This window comes from Lolium rigidum, chromosome 4 (genome assembly GCF_022539505.1).
Source record: "Lolium rigidum isolate FL_2022 chromosome 4, APGP_CSIRO_Lrig_0.1, whole genome shotgun sequence".
NCBI lineage: Eukaryota > Viridiplantae > Streptophyta > Magnoliopsida > Poales > Poaceae > Lolium > Lolium rigidum.
The window spans coordinates 178,807,759-178,822,284 of record NC_061511.1 but is presented as its reverse complement, the minus strand read 5'-3'; the positions used below and the strand labels follow the sequence as shown (position 1 = coordinate 178,822,284).

General features: G+C 46.6%; 1 protein-coding gene across 1 annotated transcript; it reads right to left on the bottom strand.

Annotated features, from left to right (window-relative positions):
• Positions 1-803: 803 nt before the first annotated feature.
• LOC124706625 lies at positions 804-1,607 on the bottom strand. The gene is made up of 2 exons (XM_047238303.1): positions 997-1,607; positions 804-912 (listed from the first exon to the last, which is right to left on the bottom strand). The coding sequence occupies exons 1-2, from the start codon at positions 1,605-1,607 to the stop codon at positions 804-806; spliced, it is 720 nt and encodes a 239-aa protein (XP_047094259.1).
• Positions 1,608-14,526: the final 12,919 nt, after the last annotated feature.

Sequence of the window (14,526 nt, the reverse complement as noted above, 5' to 3'; positions counted from 1 at the left end):
TTCTTATTTTTTGGGTAAAGTTTTCACCTTTTGATTCACGCCTTAAGATTCATTCCATGTATATGCAAACCTTTATCAAACACTGTTTTTAAAATCAATGCCACATACAAAGCTTCTCGTAACTTGTATGCATCTACCTTTTTTTTTCTATTTCTTCTCCCCAATTTTCGGACCTTGCATACTGCATTAGTGCCTATCAATCTATCATCGCTAGCAGTGCGCTAAGTGACGTATTTTTCTGTTTGGGGATATGATACAGGCATACGGTGTGTTAGTCAAACTTAGAAAATTAAATGGCCAGTATGATTCAGCTGGTACATAAACAAACATAGATTGATCATTATTTCTCTTGGGTGAACAGAACCAAACAGATCAAAGCAAAGATTGGCCCGATCTCGGTATGGTGATTGGAATTACACATTAGGGAGGCATCAGTCGAGCTCGAGCAGCTCAGTAATTAAACAGATAACAAGCTCGCTCTATAGCATATCATTAGTGCAAAGAAAGGTTAATTAAGTAGTTGTAGGCGATTGTTGATAGCAGCAAAGAACTTCTCAGTAGAGTAGTAGTAGTTGCCTCAGGCGATCCGGATCCGGTCACGTCTGTCTATCTTTGTTGCCGGCAATGGCATGCCGTATGCATCATCGATCTGTTTCTCCTTGCAGGTTATTACTGCTGGGTCGATCCGGCCGTCAACTCACATGGCCGAGGAGTCGACCAGGTCGCTGTCTAGCCGCCATCACGGTCCTCCTCATAAGTACAGTATAGTACAGCAGACCACGATCCCAGGACGACGGCCAGGGTCAGCAAGCCGGCACCAGCGCCGGGGAGCCACGGGCCGCCGCCGTGCTGGCTTCCTCGTCGTCCTCGTCGGCGTCCCACAGGAAGCTCGCGTACGATCCCAGCACATAGCTGCAGTTAAACGTCACTAATTAAGTTCGGTCGATCACAATCAGAAACCAAGATGGACAAAACAAATAGCGCGCCTGGGCGTACCAGTCGTCGGGCGCGGCCTGGACGGCGCGCTGGAAGTATCCGTCGGCGCGGTCCTTGTCCTGGTCGGCCTCCCAGAGGACGCGGCCGTAGAGGCTGAGCAGGTCGGCGTCGCCGGGGCAGGCGAGCAGGGCGCGGCCGTAGTACTCCTCGGCGCCCGGCAGGTCGCGCTCCACCTCGTGCAGGTACTTGCCGTAGTTGCGCAGCAGCAGCGGGTTGTCCGGCTCCAGCCGCAGCACCCTCCGGTAGTGCTCGCCCATGCCGGCGCTCTGGCTCCCGCTGCCGCTGCCGCTTCCGCCGCCCCCGCCGCGGCCGGAGCTGTTGTTGTTGTTGCCCTTGCCGCCGGCGCCGTCGAAGCAGTCCTCCATCGGCGCGTCGCCGTCGCAGTCCTGGAGGGTCCGTGGGCGCGGCGGGCGGACGAGGACGGACGCGGAGGATGCCGCGGCGGCGGCGGTGACGGGCCCGAGGAGAAGGTCGGCGTCGGATCTTGCGCGGCGGAGCGGGAGGACGCGGGGCGCCGGGGAGAGGGTGGGCATGCGCGGGGATTTCGCGGCGCGTGGGCGGGGCGCGAGGGAGAGAGAGAGGGAGCGCGTGAGGGAGGAGGTGGCTTCCATGATGCCTTCTTGGCATGAACCCGAAGCCAGATCGATCAAACCGATGGCTTCTGTTTTATAGCGAGACGTAGGTAGAAGACGACGTAGGGTGGGGTGCGACGGCGAGATTGATGGCGTCAGTCACTCGAGTGTCAAGCGTGCGGTGCGTCCGTGAAGGAGAAGGAAGACGACGGAGCACGTGAAGGTGGGAGGACACGTGTTGGAGACGGCGGCGCGTGTGGCCGTGCTCTGCATGTGGCCGGGCGGGAAAGGGGCAAGCCACGGCCGACGCTGCTGGTTTTCCGGTGGCGCCCTCATGCACACATGGTTTCCCGCGCTTCCACTGCCCGGTGGGCTGCACGGTTTCACGGTACAAGTTCCGGCGGTCAGTCGGCCTCTGTCTCAAAATGAGGGCAATTTGGATAAAAATGACCTAAACTCGTCGTGCATGCATGTATGTGATGCGAGCTAGCAGCCGATCCAGCGTTGGAACTTGGGATACGGATGGAGCTAGTTGAGGATCAATATCAATCGGCCACTTGTTTGTTTCCATGCTTTTTTCTTAGCCAAATGCACATGCTCTTGCTCGCGTTCTTTTTCCTACTCGCATTTTCTAATATCAGGTTGTTTGTTGTTTTCAATCTTATGATTTAATTGACGATTTTGTAGGCATTGCGTCAATTACTATTCCCATTTCATAAAATAAGTTATATAAATTTCGTCAAAAGTCAATATTATTTGTTTGAAGATAAAAATATGAACATCTGCATTACCAAAACTATTTCAATAGATCCACCACACGGTGTATTTTTTCAATGAATTTATCAACTATTCTAAATATTGACATTTATGTATATATCTTCAGTCAAATTAAAGTATGATTTGAATTTTGTCAAAAAATGCCCGCCTTGTTTTAGATAGTAGGTATTCCATCGTATGAATCTTGTATGGTCCAACACTTGCACATCATATGGGTGGCCTGCAATAATTTTACGCTTTGGACAATGCATTGTTTCAACAACAAAAAACGTCCAAGCATTTTAGCATTTGAAGCCTCTCACCATTTCGCCATGCACAATTAGCTGCATCAACAAGTTGGAGAGGCCTTTCCTATGGTCGGCCAAGAGGGCATTGCAAAGTAAACTGGAAAACGATTTGCCGCCCCAAAGCCCTTGGGGGCTCGGGTTCTAAATATTGAGAAGTTCACAATGGCACCTCATTTGCGATGGATGTGGCTCGAGTGGAAGGGCTGTTATTTTTGGCATCGCTCCTCTCATTTTTCCCAGCATTCAAGAGAAAGAATTCGTGTGTCAAGAAACCATTGAGCAAAAATGCATGGATTGGAAAGATCAAGACGAACTACGATTCTATAATTAATGGGGACGGGCAATTTGTGGACCTCTTGGTGCATCTTGGAAATACAGTGGGGGTAGATGACAACTTGTTATCAATTATCAAATGTATATGGGATGCGTAACCCGTACAAGGGCCGCGGTGTGACTTTATATATGGCAGGAGAGTAAGAGATTGGTCGGTGTACAACACCCTGTACAACGGACATACAAGCAAACATGAATCAATATCTATACAGCTAGGTATACACTTTATTTAACACTTGTAAGATGACATCATTTGGATGTTATCACTGAGCGGGCAATTTTCAGTGGCCTCGGCATGAAATGAACAATTCCTAGGAGCTACCTCCACCAACATGAACCGAATGGTTTTGAAATTTGCACCCAAAGGAACTTCGTTTTCGTGTAGACTGCGATGGAAAGTGTACACCTAGTTCAAATCCGGTCAGTTTCCAGCGGATTCGGCGGGACACCGCAGGAAGCCGCATGGATTCCCAGATAGCTAGCGCGCACATATGGCATGTGATATGTGGTGCGAAGGTGGTGTCCTACCACTACGCGGAGGTCTCGCGCAATACTAAAATGCGCTCCATGTAGCTGCTTCACAAAATAAACCCGTTTTGGCACCCCGAAAATTAAAAACCATCGCCCATGGGTCGGATTGGAAATCCGCTCCCGGGGCCTTGCTTCCCATCCCAGGGACCACGCACGTGCCAAATATGGCCTCGTTCCGACAAACTATGCGGTGTCACGGGCCGTTTCCTACTCATTTGCCCTAAAAGCCATAGAACTCCGGACGTGATAGCCCTGTTTGTGAAGGGCTTTCCAAAATAATTGCCGTATCCTAATTCCGACTTTTGGAGTGGTTACTAGGACACATAAAATGACGCCATGCGGCTCCACAGGATTTTCTGACTTTGTTTAAATTGTCATTTGGCCAAAACGGGCCCCCACGGAGATGCGGTATGTCCGTACCGGGCGCGCTGGTGCACCCGTTTACCATCGCGCTTAACGGACAAAAATTAGCACATAAACTGATATGTCATAGACCTAAAAAAAATTTTTGCGGAATTTATTGAGCGAAGGAAAGTGTAGCCCTAGTTCAAATCCGGTCACTTTCCAGCGGATTCGGCGGGACACCGCAGGAAGCCGCATGGATTCCCAGATAGCTAGCACGCACATATGGCATGTGATATGTGGTGCGAAGGCGGTGTCCTACCACTACGCAGAGGTCTCGAGCAATACTAAAATGCACCTCATGTAGTTCCTTCACAAAAAAAACCCGTTTTGGCACCCCGAAAATGAAAAAAACCATCGCCCATGGGTCGGATTGGAAATCCGCTCCCGGGGCCTTGCTTACCATCCCAGGGACCACGCACGTGCCAAATATGGCCTCGTTCCGACAAACTATGCGGTGTCACGGGCCATTTCCTACTCATTTGCCCTAAAAGCCATAGAACTCCGGACGTGATAGCCCTGTTTGTGAAGGGTTTTCCAAAATAATTGCCGTATCCTAATTCCGACTTTTGGAGTGGTTACTAGGACACATAAAATGACGCCATGCGGCTCCACGGGATTTTCTAACTTTGTTTAAATTGTCATTTGGCCAAAACGGGCCCCCACGGAGATGCGGTATGTCCGTACCAGGCGCGCTGGTGCACCCGTTTACCATCGCGCTAAACGGACAAAAATTAGCACATAAACTGATATGTCATAGACCTAAAAACATTTTTTGCGGAATTTATTGAGCGACGGAAAGTGTAGCCCTAGTTCAAATCCGGTCACTTTCCGACGGATTCGGCGGGACACCGCAGGAAGCCGCATGGATTCCCAGATAGCTAGCGCGCACATATGGCATGTGATATGTGGTGCGAAGGCGGTGTCCTACCACTACGCAAAGGTCTCGAGCAATACTAAAATGCGCCCCATGTAGTTCCTTCACAAAAAAAACCTGTTTTGGCAACCCGAAAATGAAAATACCATCGCCCATGGGTCGGATTGGAAATGCGCTCCCGGGGCCTTGCTTCCCATCCCAGGGACCACGCACGTGCCAAATATGGCCTCGTTCCGACAAACTATGCGGTGTCACGGGCCGTTTCCTACTCATTGCCCTAAAAGCCATAGAAATCCGGACTTGATAGCCCTGTTCGTGAAGGGTTTTCCGAAATAATTCCCGTATCCCAATTCCATCTTTTGGAGTGGTTACTAGGACACATAAAATGATGCCATGCGGCTCCGCGAGATTTTCTGACTTCGTTTAAATTGCCATCTGGCTAAAACGGGAACCTAAGAACATATAAGAAAGTGATTGAATTGTTTCTATGTTAACATGTTATTGTACATGATTCAAATATGCATGATTTTGACATAAACGGATAGAGGATGTTTTCCTGAACATTTTGATACCTCATACGCATTTTTCTGACATCATATGAATTAGTTATGATTTTTACAAAATTAGACAAATTTGAAAAATGGCCTACGCCGAGGGTGGCCGTCGGCGTAGCCCTGTCTACGCCTAGGGCCAAAGATATGCCGAGGGCTGCCCTCGGTGTAAAGGTCGCTACGCCGACGGCCATGTTTCGCCGAGGGTTGAAAGGGCAGGCTGGCCTGGCCGGGCCATACGCCGACGGCCCCGACTTTTGGCCGTCGGCGTATAGCCTGGCCCTCGGCATAGCCTCCCATTCATGTAGTGTTATATACAAAATAAGCTTTGGATCGCCAATTGGTTTGCAAAAAAGGTAGGTCTAACTGTGGGATGTGGAGATGTGCCCTCTCTGTAAAAGAGCCCTGGAATGGGTTACCCGCCTCCTTATCAAAAATTAGGATAACATGTGGACGCGATTTGAAAAATTAAACAACATGTACGCCTCTCCTCTGTATTCTTCTCACCTTGCTCGTAGCGTCACAGTTCTCTTGTCCGTGTTCTTCGTTTCTCCGATCCATATATATGTAGCCTGGATAAACTTGCATGAACGGTTGATACCAGCTGCCGGAAGCACAATCATATGGAGCTGCACTATAGATCTCACTCACTTGTCAGCTGCAGAAATAATTAAATCGTACGTACGGCATGTCCGATCAACAAACGAGTGGTTGGTTTTAAGGCGGGAGACGAAGTGCATGCAGGACACGTACATAGCGTAGGTGGCGTGCGCAACGTGCTACGTAGTCTCCTTCTTCCGGAGACAAGCACTGAAGCGATAATGCACACTACTCCTGCATGAATAGTCGTGCCCATCTCATCTTCTTATCCCGAGCCCATATGGGTGCGATTCGCCGCCAGTGGGTGATGAGCTGTGTCTAATTTGTCGCCTCGCGTTTCTCACTTGAAGTGAGCTCAGGTGAGCCTGCCAAAGGTAGAAGCCGCTAGGCCGCCGGAGACCACAGAAAGTCAAAATCTTCTCACTAGTAGTATTGCCTAGTGCTACAGGTTAGCCACTGGCTCCGTTCGAAACATGAGCATTTCGAAAAAGATCACTATTTCTCTAAATTCAGACACCATATTTATACGCAAAATTCTGTCTAGATACATTTATTAAATAAATCTGTGATATTTTTTTAGGGCAGAGCGAGTACATCAATTGGGTATATCCAATTATCCATAACTTTGAAAACAACAATATTAGCCCTAAAAGTTATCCGACTTGACACTATACACCTCTTTTTCAAACTAGTACAAATGCCCGTGCGTTGCTACGGGTCCTCAAATTATATTTCTCAATACACATATATATTCAAATATTATATATGAAATTTTGAAAATAGATTTCTAGGTGGGTACATAGAGTAGCAAAAGACAGACAATAAAAAAGAGGACCGAATGTTGGTTGAACTGTGTCATAGAAGAACTTAATACATAGTCACAACAATGCCCGTACTTACAATTTTCAGGTTTTTGGTGTTGAGTTTATTTAATTATTTTTTTATATTGCAGAATATCACTGTCAGAGTACAACGAACGGGATATACTGCGCATTGTTGCAAGCTGCATAAATAAGGGAGGCACTGTGTTGCCTGTTGTTCATTAGATATTTTGTGTAAACAAATTGTGATCTGAAAACTAAATTTAGTCACATGCAAATTTATTCAGTGTGTAAGTCTCAGTTTAATGCAGTTTGAGCTTCAGAAAAATATGTTGTTTTTATCTAAGGATGAGCATGGTGAAGCATTGAGGGTTTTATTTTGATTTGGCATACGTCAAATACCTCATTTGCTATGGAGGTTTGGTTTTCCTATGCAGGGATAACCATTTGACATTTTGTTTTACTGTTGAAGTGGGTTTGAAATTTCTGCATGGGGTAAGAGCATCTCCAACAAACGCTCAAAAATTCGGCGCGCTAAACCTCTCTTCCGCCCCGCAGTAAACGGTTGGCGGCGTTTGGCCGAACTTTGACCCGCCGGACGCACCAAAATGCAGCGCGTGCGCGGGCGGTAAAATTGGCACTCCGGCGGATGCAGCGAAATACAGCGCGCGCGGCACGCGAACGGATATGATTGTATATTGTTCAAAATGAATCAAATAAATTACGAAAAATTAACTGAAAATTACGAAATATATTAGAAGTTCGACAAACACCCACATTTTATTTAAATTACACTAATCTACTCCGAGTCCTCCCAGTCGTAGTCCGACGATTCGCTAGCCGGAGTCGTGTCGGAGACCGGAGTGGTCGTCTACTCGAAGGAGGAGGAGGAGGAGGTGGGCATGTTCGTGGACGGTTCGGCGCCTCTCTTCTTCTCCTCCGCCCTCCTCGCCATCCGCGCCGCCTTCTCCGCCCTCTCGGCCTTCCTCGCCGCCGACTCAGCGCGGCGCTTCTCGCGGTCGGCCTTCTTCTTCGCCGCCGCTTTTGCCTTTTCCTCTTTCTTCTGAGCGTAGAAAGCTTCCATGGCGGCGACGTCCTCCAGGAACGCGCGCGCCCACTCGAGGCGGAGGCGCTCGTCCTGCTCCGCGACGCGCAGGCGCTGCTCGAGCTCGCGAGCGCGTCGCCGCTGCTTGGTCGTGACGGCCGGCGATGGCGGCGCGAGCATCTCCGCCTGCTCGCGCGTCCAAACATCGTTGAAGTTCATTTTCCGGCGCAGGCGGCCGAGGCGCCAGGCGACGGCGTCGTAGCCCCGTGCCGCCTCGTGCGCGATGTCGAACGTTCCGAGGCGGATACGCTCCTCGTCGGAGCGATCTCCGCGTCGAAGCAGCCGCTCGGCCGCGCGCGGACGCCGCGGTAGCCGGAGGCGGAGCGCCAGCGCGGAGGCATCTTGCCGGAGTCAGAGGCGGAGCGTCGGCGCGGGAGGCAGAGCGGTGGAGAGAGGGAGAGGGAGAGACGGAGGCGCGGACACGCGGAATGTTCAGAAGTAGTATAACTCATAAGATATGAAAGTAATCTTTTTTTAGGGGGAAGGAAAGTAATCTTCTGGAAAAAAAAAGAAACGAACCAAGCCAGGCCGAAAGTCGACCCATTTCGGCACCTTCCGCCCACGAGCCCATATACCAAACTGACGTCGTCCCAGTCTCTCCCACTCCCGACCTATGCTAAAAAAACTGTATATATATACAAATAAAAATACATAGATCTCATGTTAATCAACATGAGTTTCCCCTAAAATACCATTGGAAGTTCTACTGTAAGTATAAATGAAAACACATGAGTTTTTTCATGAATGCCACTGTATATAGCACTATAAAACCACTTTAAATACATGATTTTTCCCTAATTAAATACACTGTAAATACATGATTTTTTCCGTAAATCTCAGTAAATCCACTATAGATTGTGAGTTTTTTTTTGTAAAATACCACTATAAATACATCAGTTTTTTTTTGTAAATCCAGTGTAAATACATTGAAGTTTAGGGGAGTAAGGACTAATTTCAGTCTTCATTTTGATTTGTTTTTGCAGGTACATTACATGTTTTTGTTTTCTCATGCGAGAAGTAGTTCACGTTCATCTAAAAAAATGTAGTTCGCGTTCCGAATAAATAAAGGGAATCACAGTAGTGTAGCGGTATAATATAATAGGAAATGCTTTATAAATTCACACGAAAGTGGTGAACGGAGCGAAACAATCTTAATGGTCTAATTTTTTTAACTGTTGGCCAAAATAAAAACAACCACTCTCTCCCACTCCCAGTCTCTTCCTCTTCCACTCAATTCCCCATTCCCCCATCTCGTTTCCACCAACCACCAGGGGCGGTGAGGGCAAGCTCCGAAGTGGCCGGCGTGGGTGACCACGGCCAGGTGCCAGACGAGCTCCGCGACGGGGCATCGCGGGCAAGCTCCTCGAGGGGCTGCGAGGGCGAGCTCGGCCATGGCACGGAGCGGGCGAGCCAGCTAGGGGCGGCGCGGGAGAGATCCTCCAGGGGCGGCACGGGCGAGGTACGCCATAGCCGGCGCGGGCGACGACGGCGAGATGCCGGCGCCGACGAGCTCCGCGATGGGGCGGCGCGGGCGAGCTCTTCGAGGGGCAGCGAAGGCGAGCTCGGCCATGGCGCGGCTGGGCAAGCTCTAGCCAGGGGCGGCCGCGGGCGTGCGCAGGCAAGTACGGACAGTTCCCTCCGGCGAAATTTCCCATCCAGCCATGGCGTATGCGCCACGTGCATTGTGTTCAGGTCCGTGGGTCTGAGTATGATTAATTCCATGGCTTCAAAGATCTAGTAGAAGATTGCTTTCCTGTTAATCATGTGATTGCTTGCTTTCCTATTGATCTGTGCAACTTAGTATCAGATTTTGTTCCTGCGTGGTTAATTATAGTATTGTGGTATGTGATGGTGAACTTCAATTCCATGTCTTACCTGTCACTGGTTGTCAGCAGTTGCATGCTTGCTTATTCATGTAACTAACTAAGCAGTCTGATATTTCCTTTTACCATCAAGTGTTGTAATACGTCCACTATCCTAAGATATTTTGTAAAGCTAAATTTCACTTTCAAAGCATCTTATAATAGTGAACAGAGGCATATTTTCGGATGAGAGACGACAAAAAATGGTTGTGCTTATAATAGTGAACAGTACCTAAATTGCACGGAGTAGCTATATGTCTGCAATTGCACGAGCAATATTATTGCTTTACATAATTTAACTGTCCAATAATATATGAGATTTTGTTGAAATCTGTTCACTATTATAAGACAGTATTTCCTTTTACCAGCAGCTGAGGGCGGCCCAAGGACGGAGATGGCTGCGTTGTTCACAGGACCGGCGGCACACGGCGTGAAGGACGCGCTGGAGCAGTCAGTGCTCCTGGGGCGCCAGCCAGCGCACGCTGGCTTGCTCCGTGGCCGCCGAGCAGCTCGCCGCGCGCTCGCGGGCTCTTTCCGTTCAGAACTCCTGGCCAGAGTCGGCGCTTACCCCAAATTCTTCCCCTCTCAAGCTCTTCCCTCCATCGAGCTTCTCCGACGTCTTGTCAGTCGCCAAGGCACTCCCATCGTCTGCAGAGAAGCCTGGCCCCGATGGCCAGCAGCGGCGCCTCCTGCTCGGGACGATGACCAGGACGCCCACGGTGCAGTCAACAAGGCGGTGCACGGAAATCCACTGATGAAGCCGACATGAGGAGCATGGTGGCAGAATTGCTGGTGGATTCTGGAGAGACTCACGGACAGAGGGGTCCTGCTAGCCGACGGCTTGATGCCTAGGAGGAAGGAGGACGGGTGGTCTGGCCTCCTCAGGAGGAGGAGTATGCGGATTCCGGCTTGGACGGATGACTGTCAGTGTTTGTGCTGGCTTGTTTCCGTCGAGCGTGGTAGAGCTGATTGAGGCGAGTGTTCAAGTTTAGACTCTCCTCTCAGTTCGTTCTTTATCAAATTAGATTGATATAATTGTGTTTTTCTTCTTCCCTTAGGATTGGTTCTTACTGCTTGGTGGAACGGGAAGGGAGGCTGAGGAAACACAAGTTGTTGGTCTCTATGCTTTATAGTTTTGTTGGTGCTACAGATCCTATCATGTGCTTCTTCTAAACAGGTTCATTTGCATCTTATATAGGATCATCTAGATGATGTAGATGAGCAACTTTTTGTGAATTTGTGATCTTCAACTCCTTTTGAATTTCAGTGATAACTATTAAAGGCTAATTTTATTTCAAGAAGTGAAGCATCAGTGTCGACCCATTGTCGAAGTGGCCATGGCTACGGAAGCCAGCCTGCACTTGATCTCCAGATTGTGTTGGAGGTTGCTAGCAGGAAAGATTGTTATCGTTTGATCGGTTACAGAGGGTGCGTACAGGGAAGGCGGCTTTCGCTGGTGTGTGGTATGATCCCCATCTCTGCCAACTTATGTTTTGTTATCATGTCTTTATCACTGTCTGTGCCAAATTTTAACTTATGTCTTTCTCCTGTCCCGTGCTGCACTATTTTTCCCCATCCAGATACACTGATTTATCAACTAATGGTGTACATGTTAGCGGGAAAGATTGTTATCGTTCGTGTTTTGGTTGGTTACAGAGTAACCCATTGATTTGAAAGGTATCATTTTTTTTGTTTTCTCTATTGTGCCATCTAAGAATTTGCTCATGCTGTTCAGCCAGTTCAATGAGTAGTTGGGTCTCCAATAGGCTGGCCTTTCTTTCGTCCATGTCATCAAGGAGTATTAAAAAGTGAAAGTATCCAGTATTAGGTAATTTACTGCTCTCTGTTGGGTGCCAATCCAAAGTACTTTAACTACTTTATCATATTCAGTTAGATTTGGTTATCTTATTATCTTCGGGTGGTATGGACTGAAACAGATAAGGGTTTGTGATCCCTCTGTTAATCTGTAGAAAATAGGTTTGTCATACTTTTTTTTCCGGAGTGAGTAGAGTGCACGATTAGGTGGTAGAACAACAATTGCGCTGGATATTTGATTCAGTCCCAACTTTCCGTGACGTAATGTTTGCTTAAGAGTGATTGTGAACCGGAATATCAAGTACTCCCTACTAATAGACTACTCAATCAATATCTCAGTAAAAAGGCATTGCGCTAATCTAATAGCTAAAAAACTATGGAATCCAACTCGCGCAAACACCAGGAAGAGATGATGCCTCAGGCACCCAGAGATTCCCAATGGTTGTCCTACTGGCCGTCCGATTAACCTTCTTGTCCTGGGAACCTCTCATTATCGGTGTTGCTTATATTTCCTTGCTATACACTACCATAACGGGAAAAATAACATGCTGCTCTTAGCATCTGTCTATAGTGACACAAAATTCTTTTAAGGTAAGCGTCTGATTGTTTGTATGCTAGTCTGTGTGTGTGCACATGTGCATGCCCATGTAATACAGACTTAGAGACTCGGGTGGGGAAGTATTTATTTTCTTGATTAATTCTAATATGGTAGCTTTGGATACTGAAATACCCTTTTGAATATTCGTTTGCAGATTAAGACTACCATATTTGATAAAACTGGTACCCTGACTATCGGCAAACCTTCTGTTGTTCAAACAAAGATCTTCTCGAAGATATCACTTCTTGAGTTGTGTGATTTAACTGCCAGTGCCGAGGAATTTGATTTTTCAGTTTAATCATTTACAACCAACCTAATTTGAGTTGCACATATGTGCACATAATATATTTACTGTCAACAACAGTGAAACACACATCAACCAAACAGCTTCTGTTATTTTAAGAATATTTTAAGAATATATTTACTGTCAATAGTGAAACACACATCAACCAAACAGCTTCTGTTATTTTAAGAATATATTCTAGGTCGAGTGGGGTGTTTAATATCTATGAAGAAAGCATATGCTTTTGAAACAAACAAACAAACAAACACATTCCCCGGTTAGCTCCGGAAGTCATGTTCATCTCTATCAGTTGCATTAGCAACAAATTTATTGAAGTTCTGACATTCGTGACAAAACTCCTCTCAGTTTCAAATAGTTCACCCAACATGGTGGTGCGGAATTCTAAAAAACGAGAACAGCCTAGACTATTGCCTGCACAAATGACATACGATTCGTATTAGTACATATTCAAGATAGGACTATATATTTGACAAATAGTACAAGTGCGAAGTATCTCACCTAAGATGTAAGTATCTCCTTCCAGACGATGTTCTTCGTGTAGGTATCGACAGGACGCCTCTTCTTTTTTGCTTTCATCAGATTTATTTTTCTTGTTATCAGCATCTGGGGCGCCTCCTATCTAGCACTGTGCGACCCAATGTCAGTGCATGTGTATTGTCCTACGTATCGCTCTGATGGATTCACTATTTTGAAGCCCTAATTTTCTGAGCACTCTTCAAATAAGCCTTGCAAACCCGTTCTTTATCCGTCAATAAATTTAATAGACATATTCCTTGATAACAAGATTGCTAAATACATGTGGATAAAATCTGCTTTGATTATCATATTAATAATGATATAGATGTACACAGCCTGCCAGAAAACTATAGATGATATCTTGGAAGGAAGAAAGTTCAGTAGGAAAACACATCACAACTTACAACAGGCAGTCCAATACCATTTTCTTTGGATTGTCTGATGATGCTTCCAAACTGCAACTGCCTGCTCAGCCATCCTAGAGTTTATCCTGCTCCCCACTTTGGTTTTTTTTTCTTTAGTCATTGCTATTTCTCTAATGCTACCACTATTTCTCGTTCTTCATCTCTTTGTGAATGCATAAGAGCTAAGCAGATTCCCAAATTTTCATGTGTATGTGTGTGAGTTTATGGAAAGTACATGCGAACAACCAATTTCTTGTTAATTTCATCGCATGAAAGAAGCCAAAATTTTTTTAGATAAGCCCCCTTCTCTTCCTTAATGTCTCAAACATGGTAATATTGTTTCCATATTTTTAATATTCTCCTATCTCAATAGCCGCCATCTAGCTGTCATGGGTATTGTAATGCCCCACCTCACATTGTTTCATTTTATTTCAAGGTTGTGGTGGCTGCATTTGTTACATGGTTTGGCTGGTTCATACCTGGGCAACTTCACCTCTACCCTCAGCAATGGATTCCGGAGGCAATGGATAGTTTTGAGCTTGCTCTGCAGTTTGGAATATCTGTTCTAGTCGTTGCATGCCCATGCGCTCTGGGCTTAGCAACTCCAACTGCTGTTATGGCAATGCACTTCAGAAAGCTCACAAGGTAATCTTCTGAGCCTTTGTATGCTAGTCTCTGTGTGTGCACATGTGCATGCCCATGTAATACAGAGTTAGAGATACCACTTCTTGAGTTGTGTGATTTAAGTGCCAGTGCCGAGGTTTGTTTGTTAGTCACTCATGTCTTCCCACATTTGTGTTGCAAGGCATTTGATGCAAGACAGTCTAGGTAAACAAGCTTATGATGTTGAGTAAAAATAAAAATAACCAGCATCATAAGATTGTTGTTCATTATGCACTCAGTCCAGTATTACTGTGACATAATGGATTGTTGTTCATGGGATTTTTGATCATTATACACACACACCATAAACTGATTACTTGAATGCCTTATACTTTGGTGCCAATTCATTATGCACACATATCATAATTGTTGGAATATATACTTACATTTTCGTCGGCGAGGATAGCATGGTAGATTAGATCACCTCCTCTGTTGTTTCTTATTCGACCAGAAATAAGTTTCGCACTTGCCTCCCAGGATTTGTTGTAGATATGCAATTGTTCCACATTGCA

What these genes read in the sequence shown, in the direction of transcription:
- LOC124706625 (XM_047238303.1), bottom strand. Translation starts at nt 1,607, where the DNA reads ATGGAAGCCACCTCCTCCCTCACGCGCTCCCTCTCTCTCTCCCTCGCG. An exon ending in CAGGCCGCGCCCGACGACTG is followed by an intron (nt 913 to 996) that starts GTACGCCCAGGC and finishes GTTTAACTGCAG; the next exon opens with CTATGTGCTGGGATCGTACG.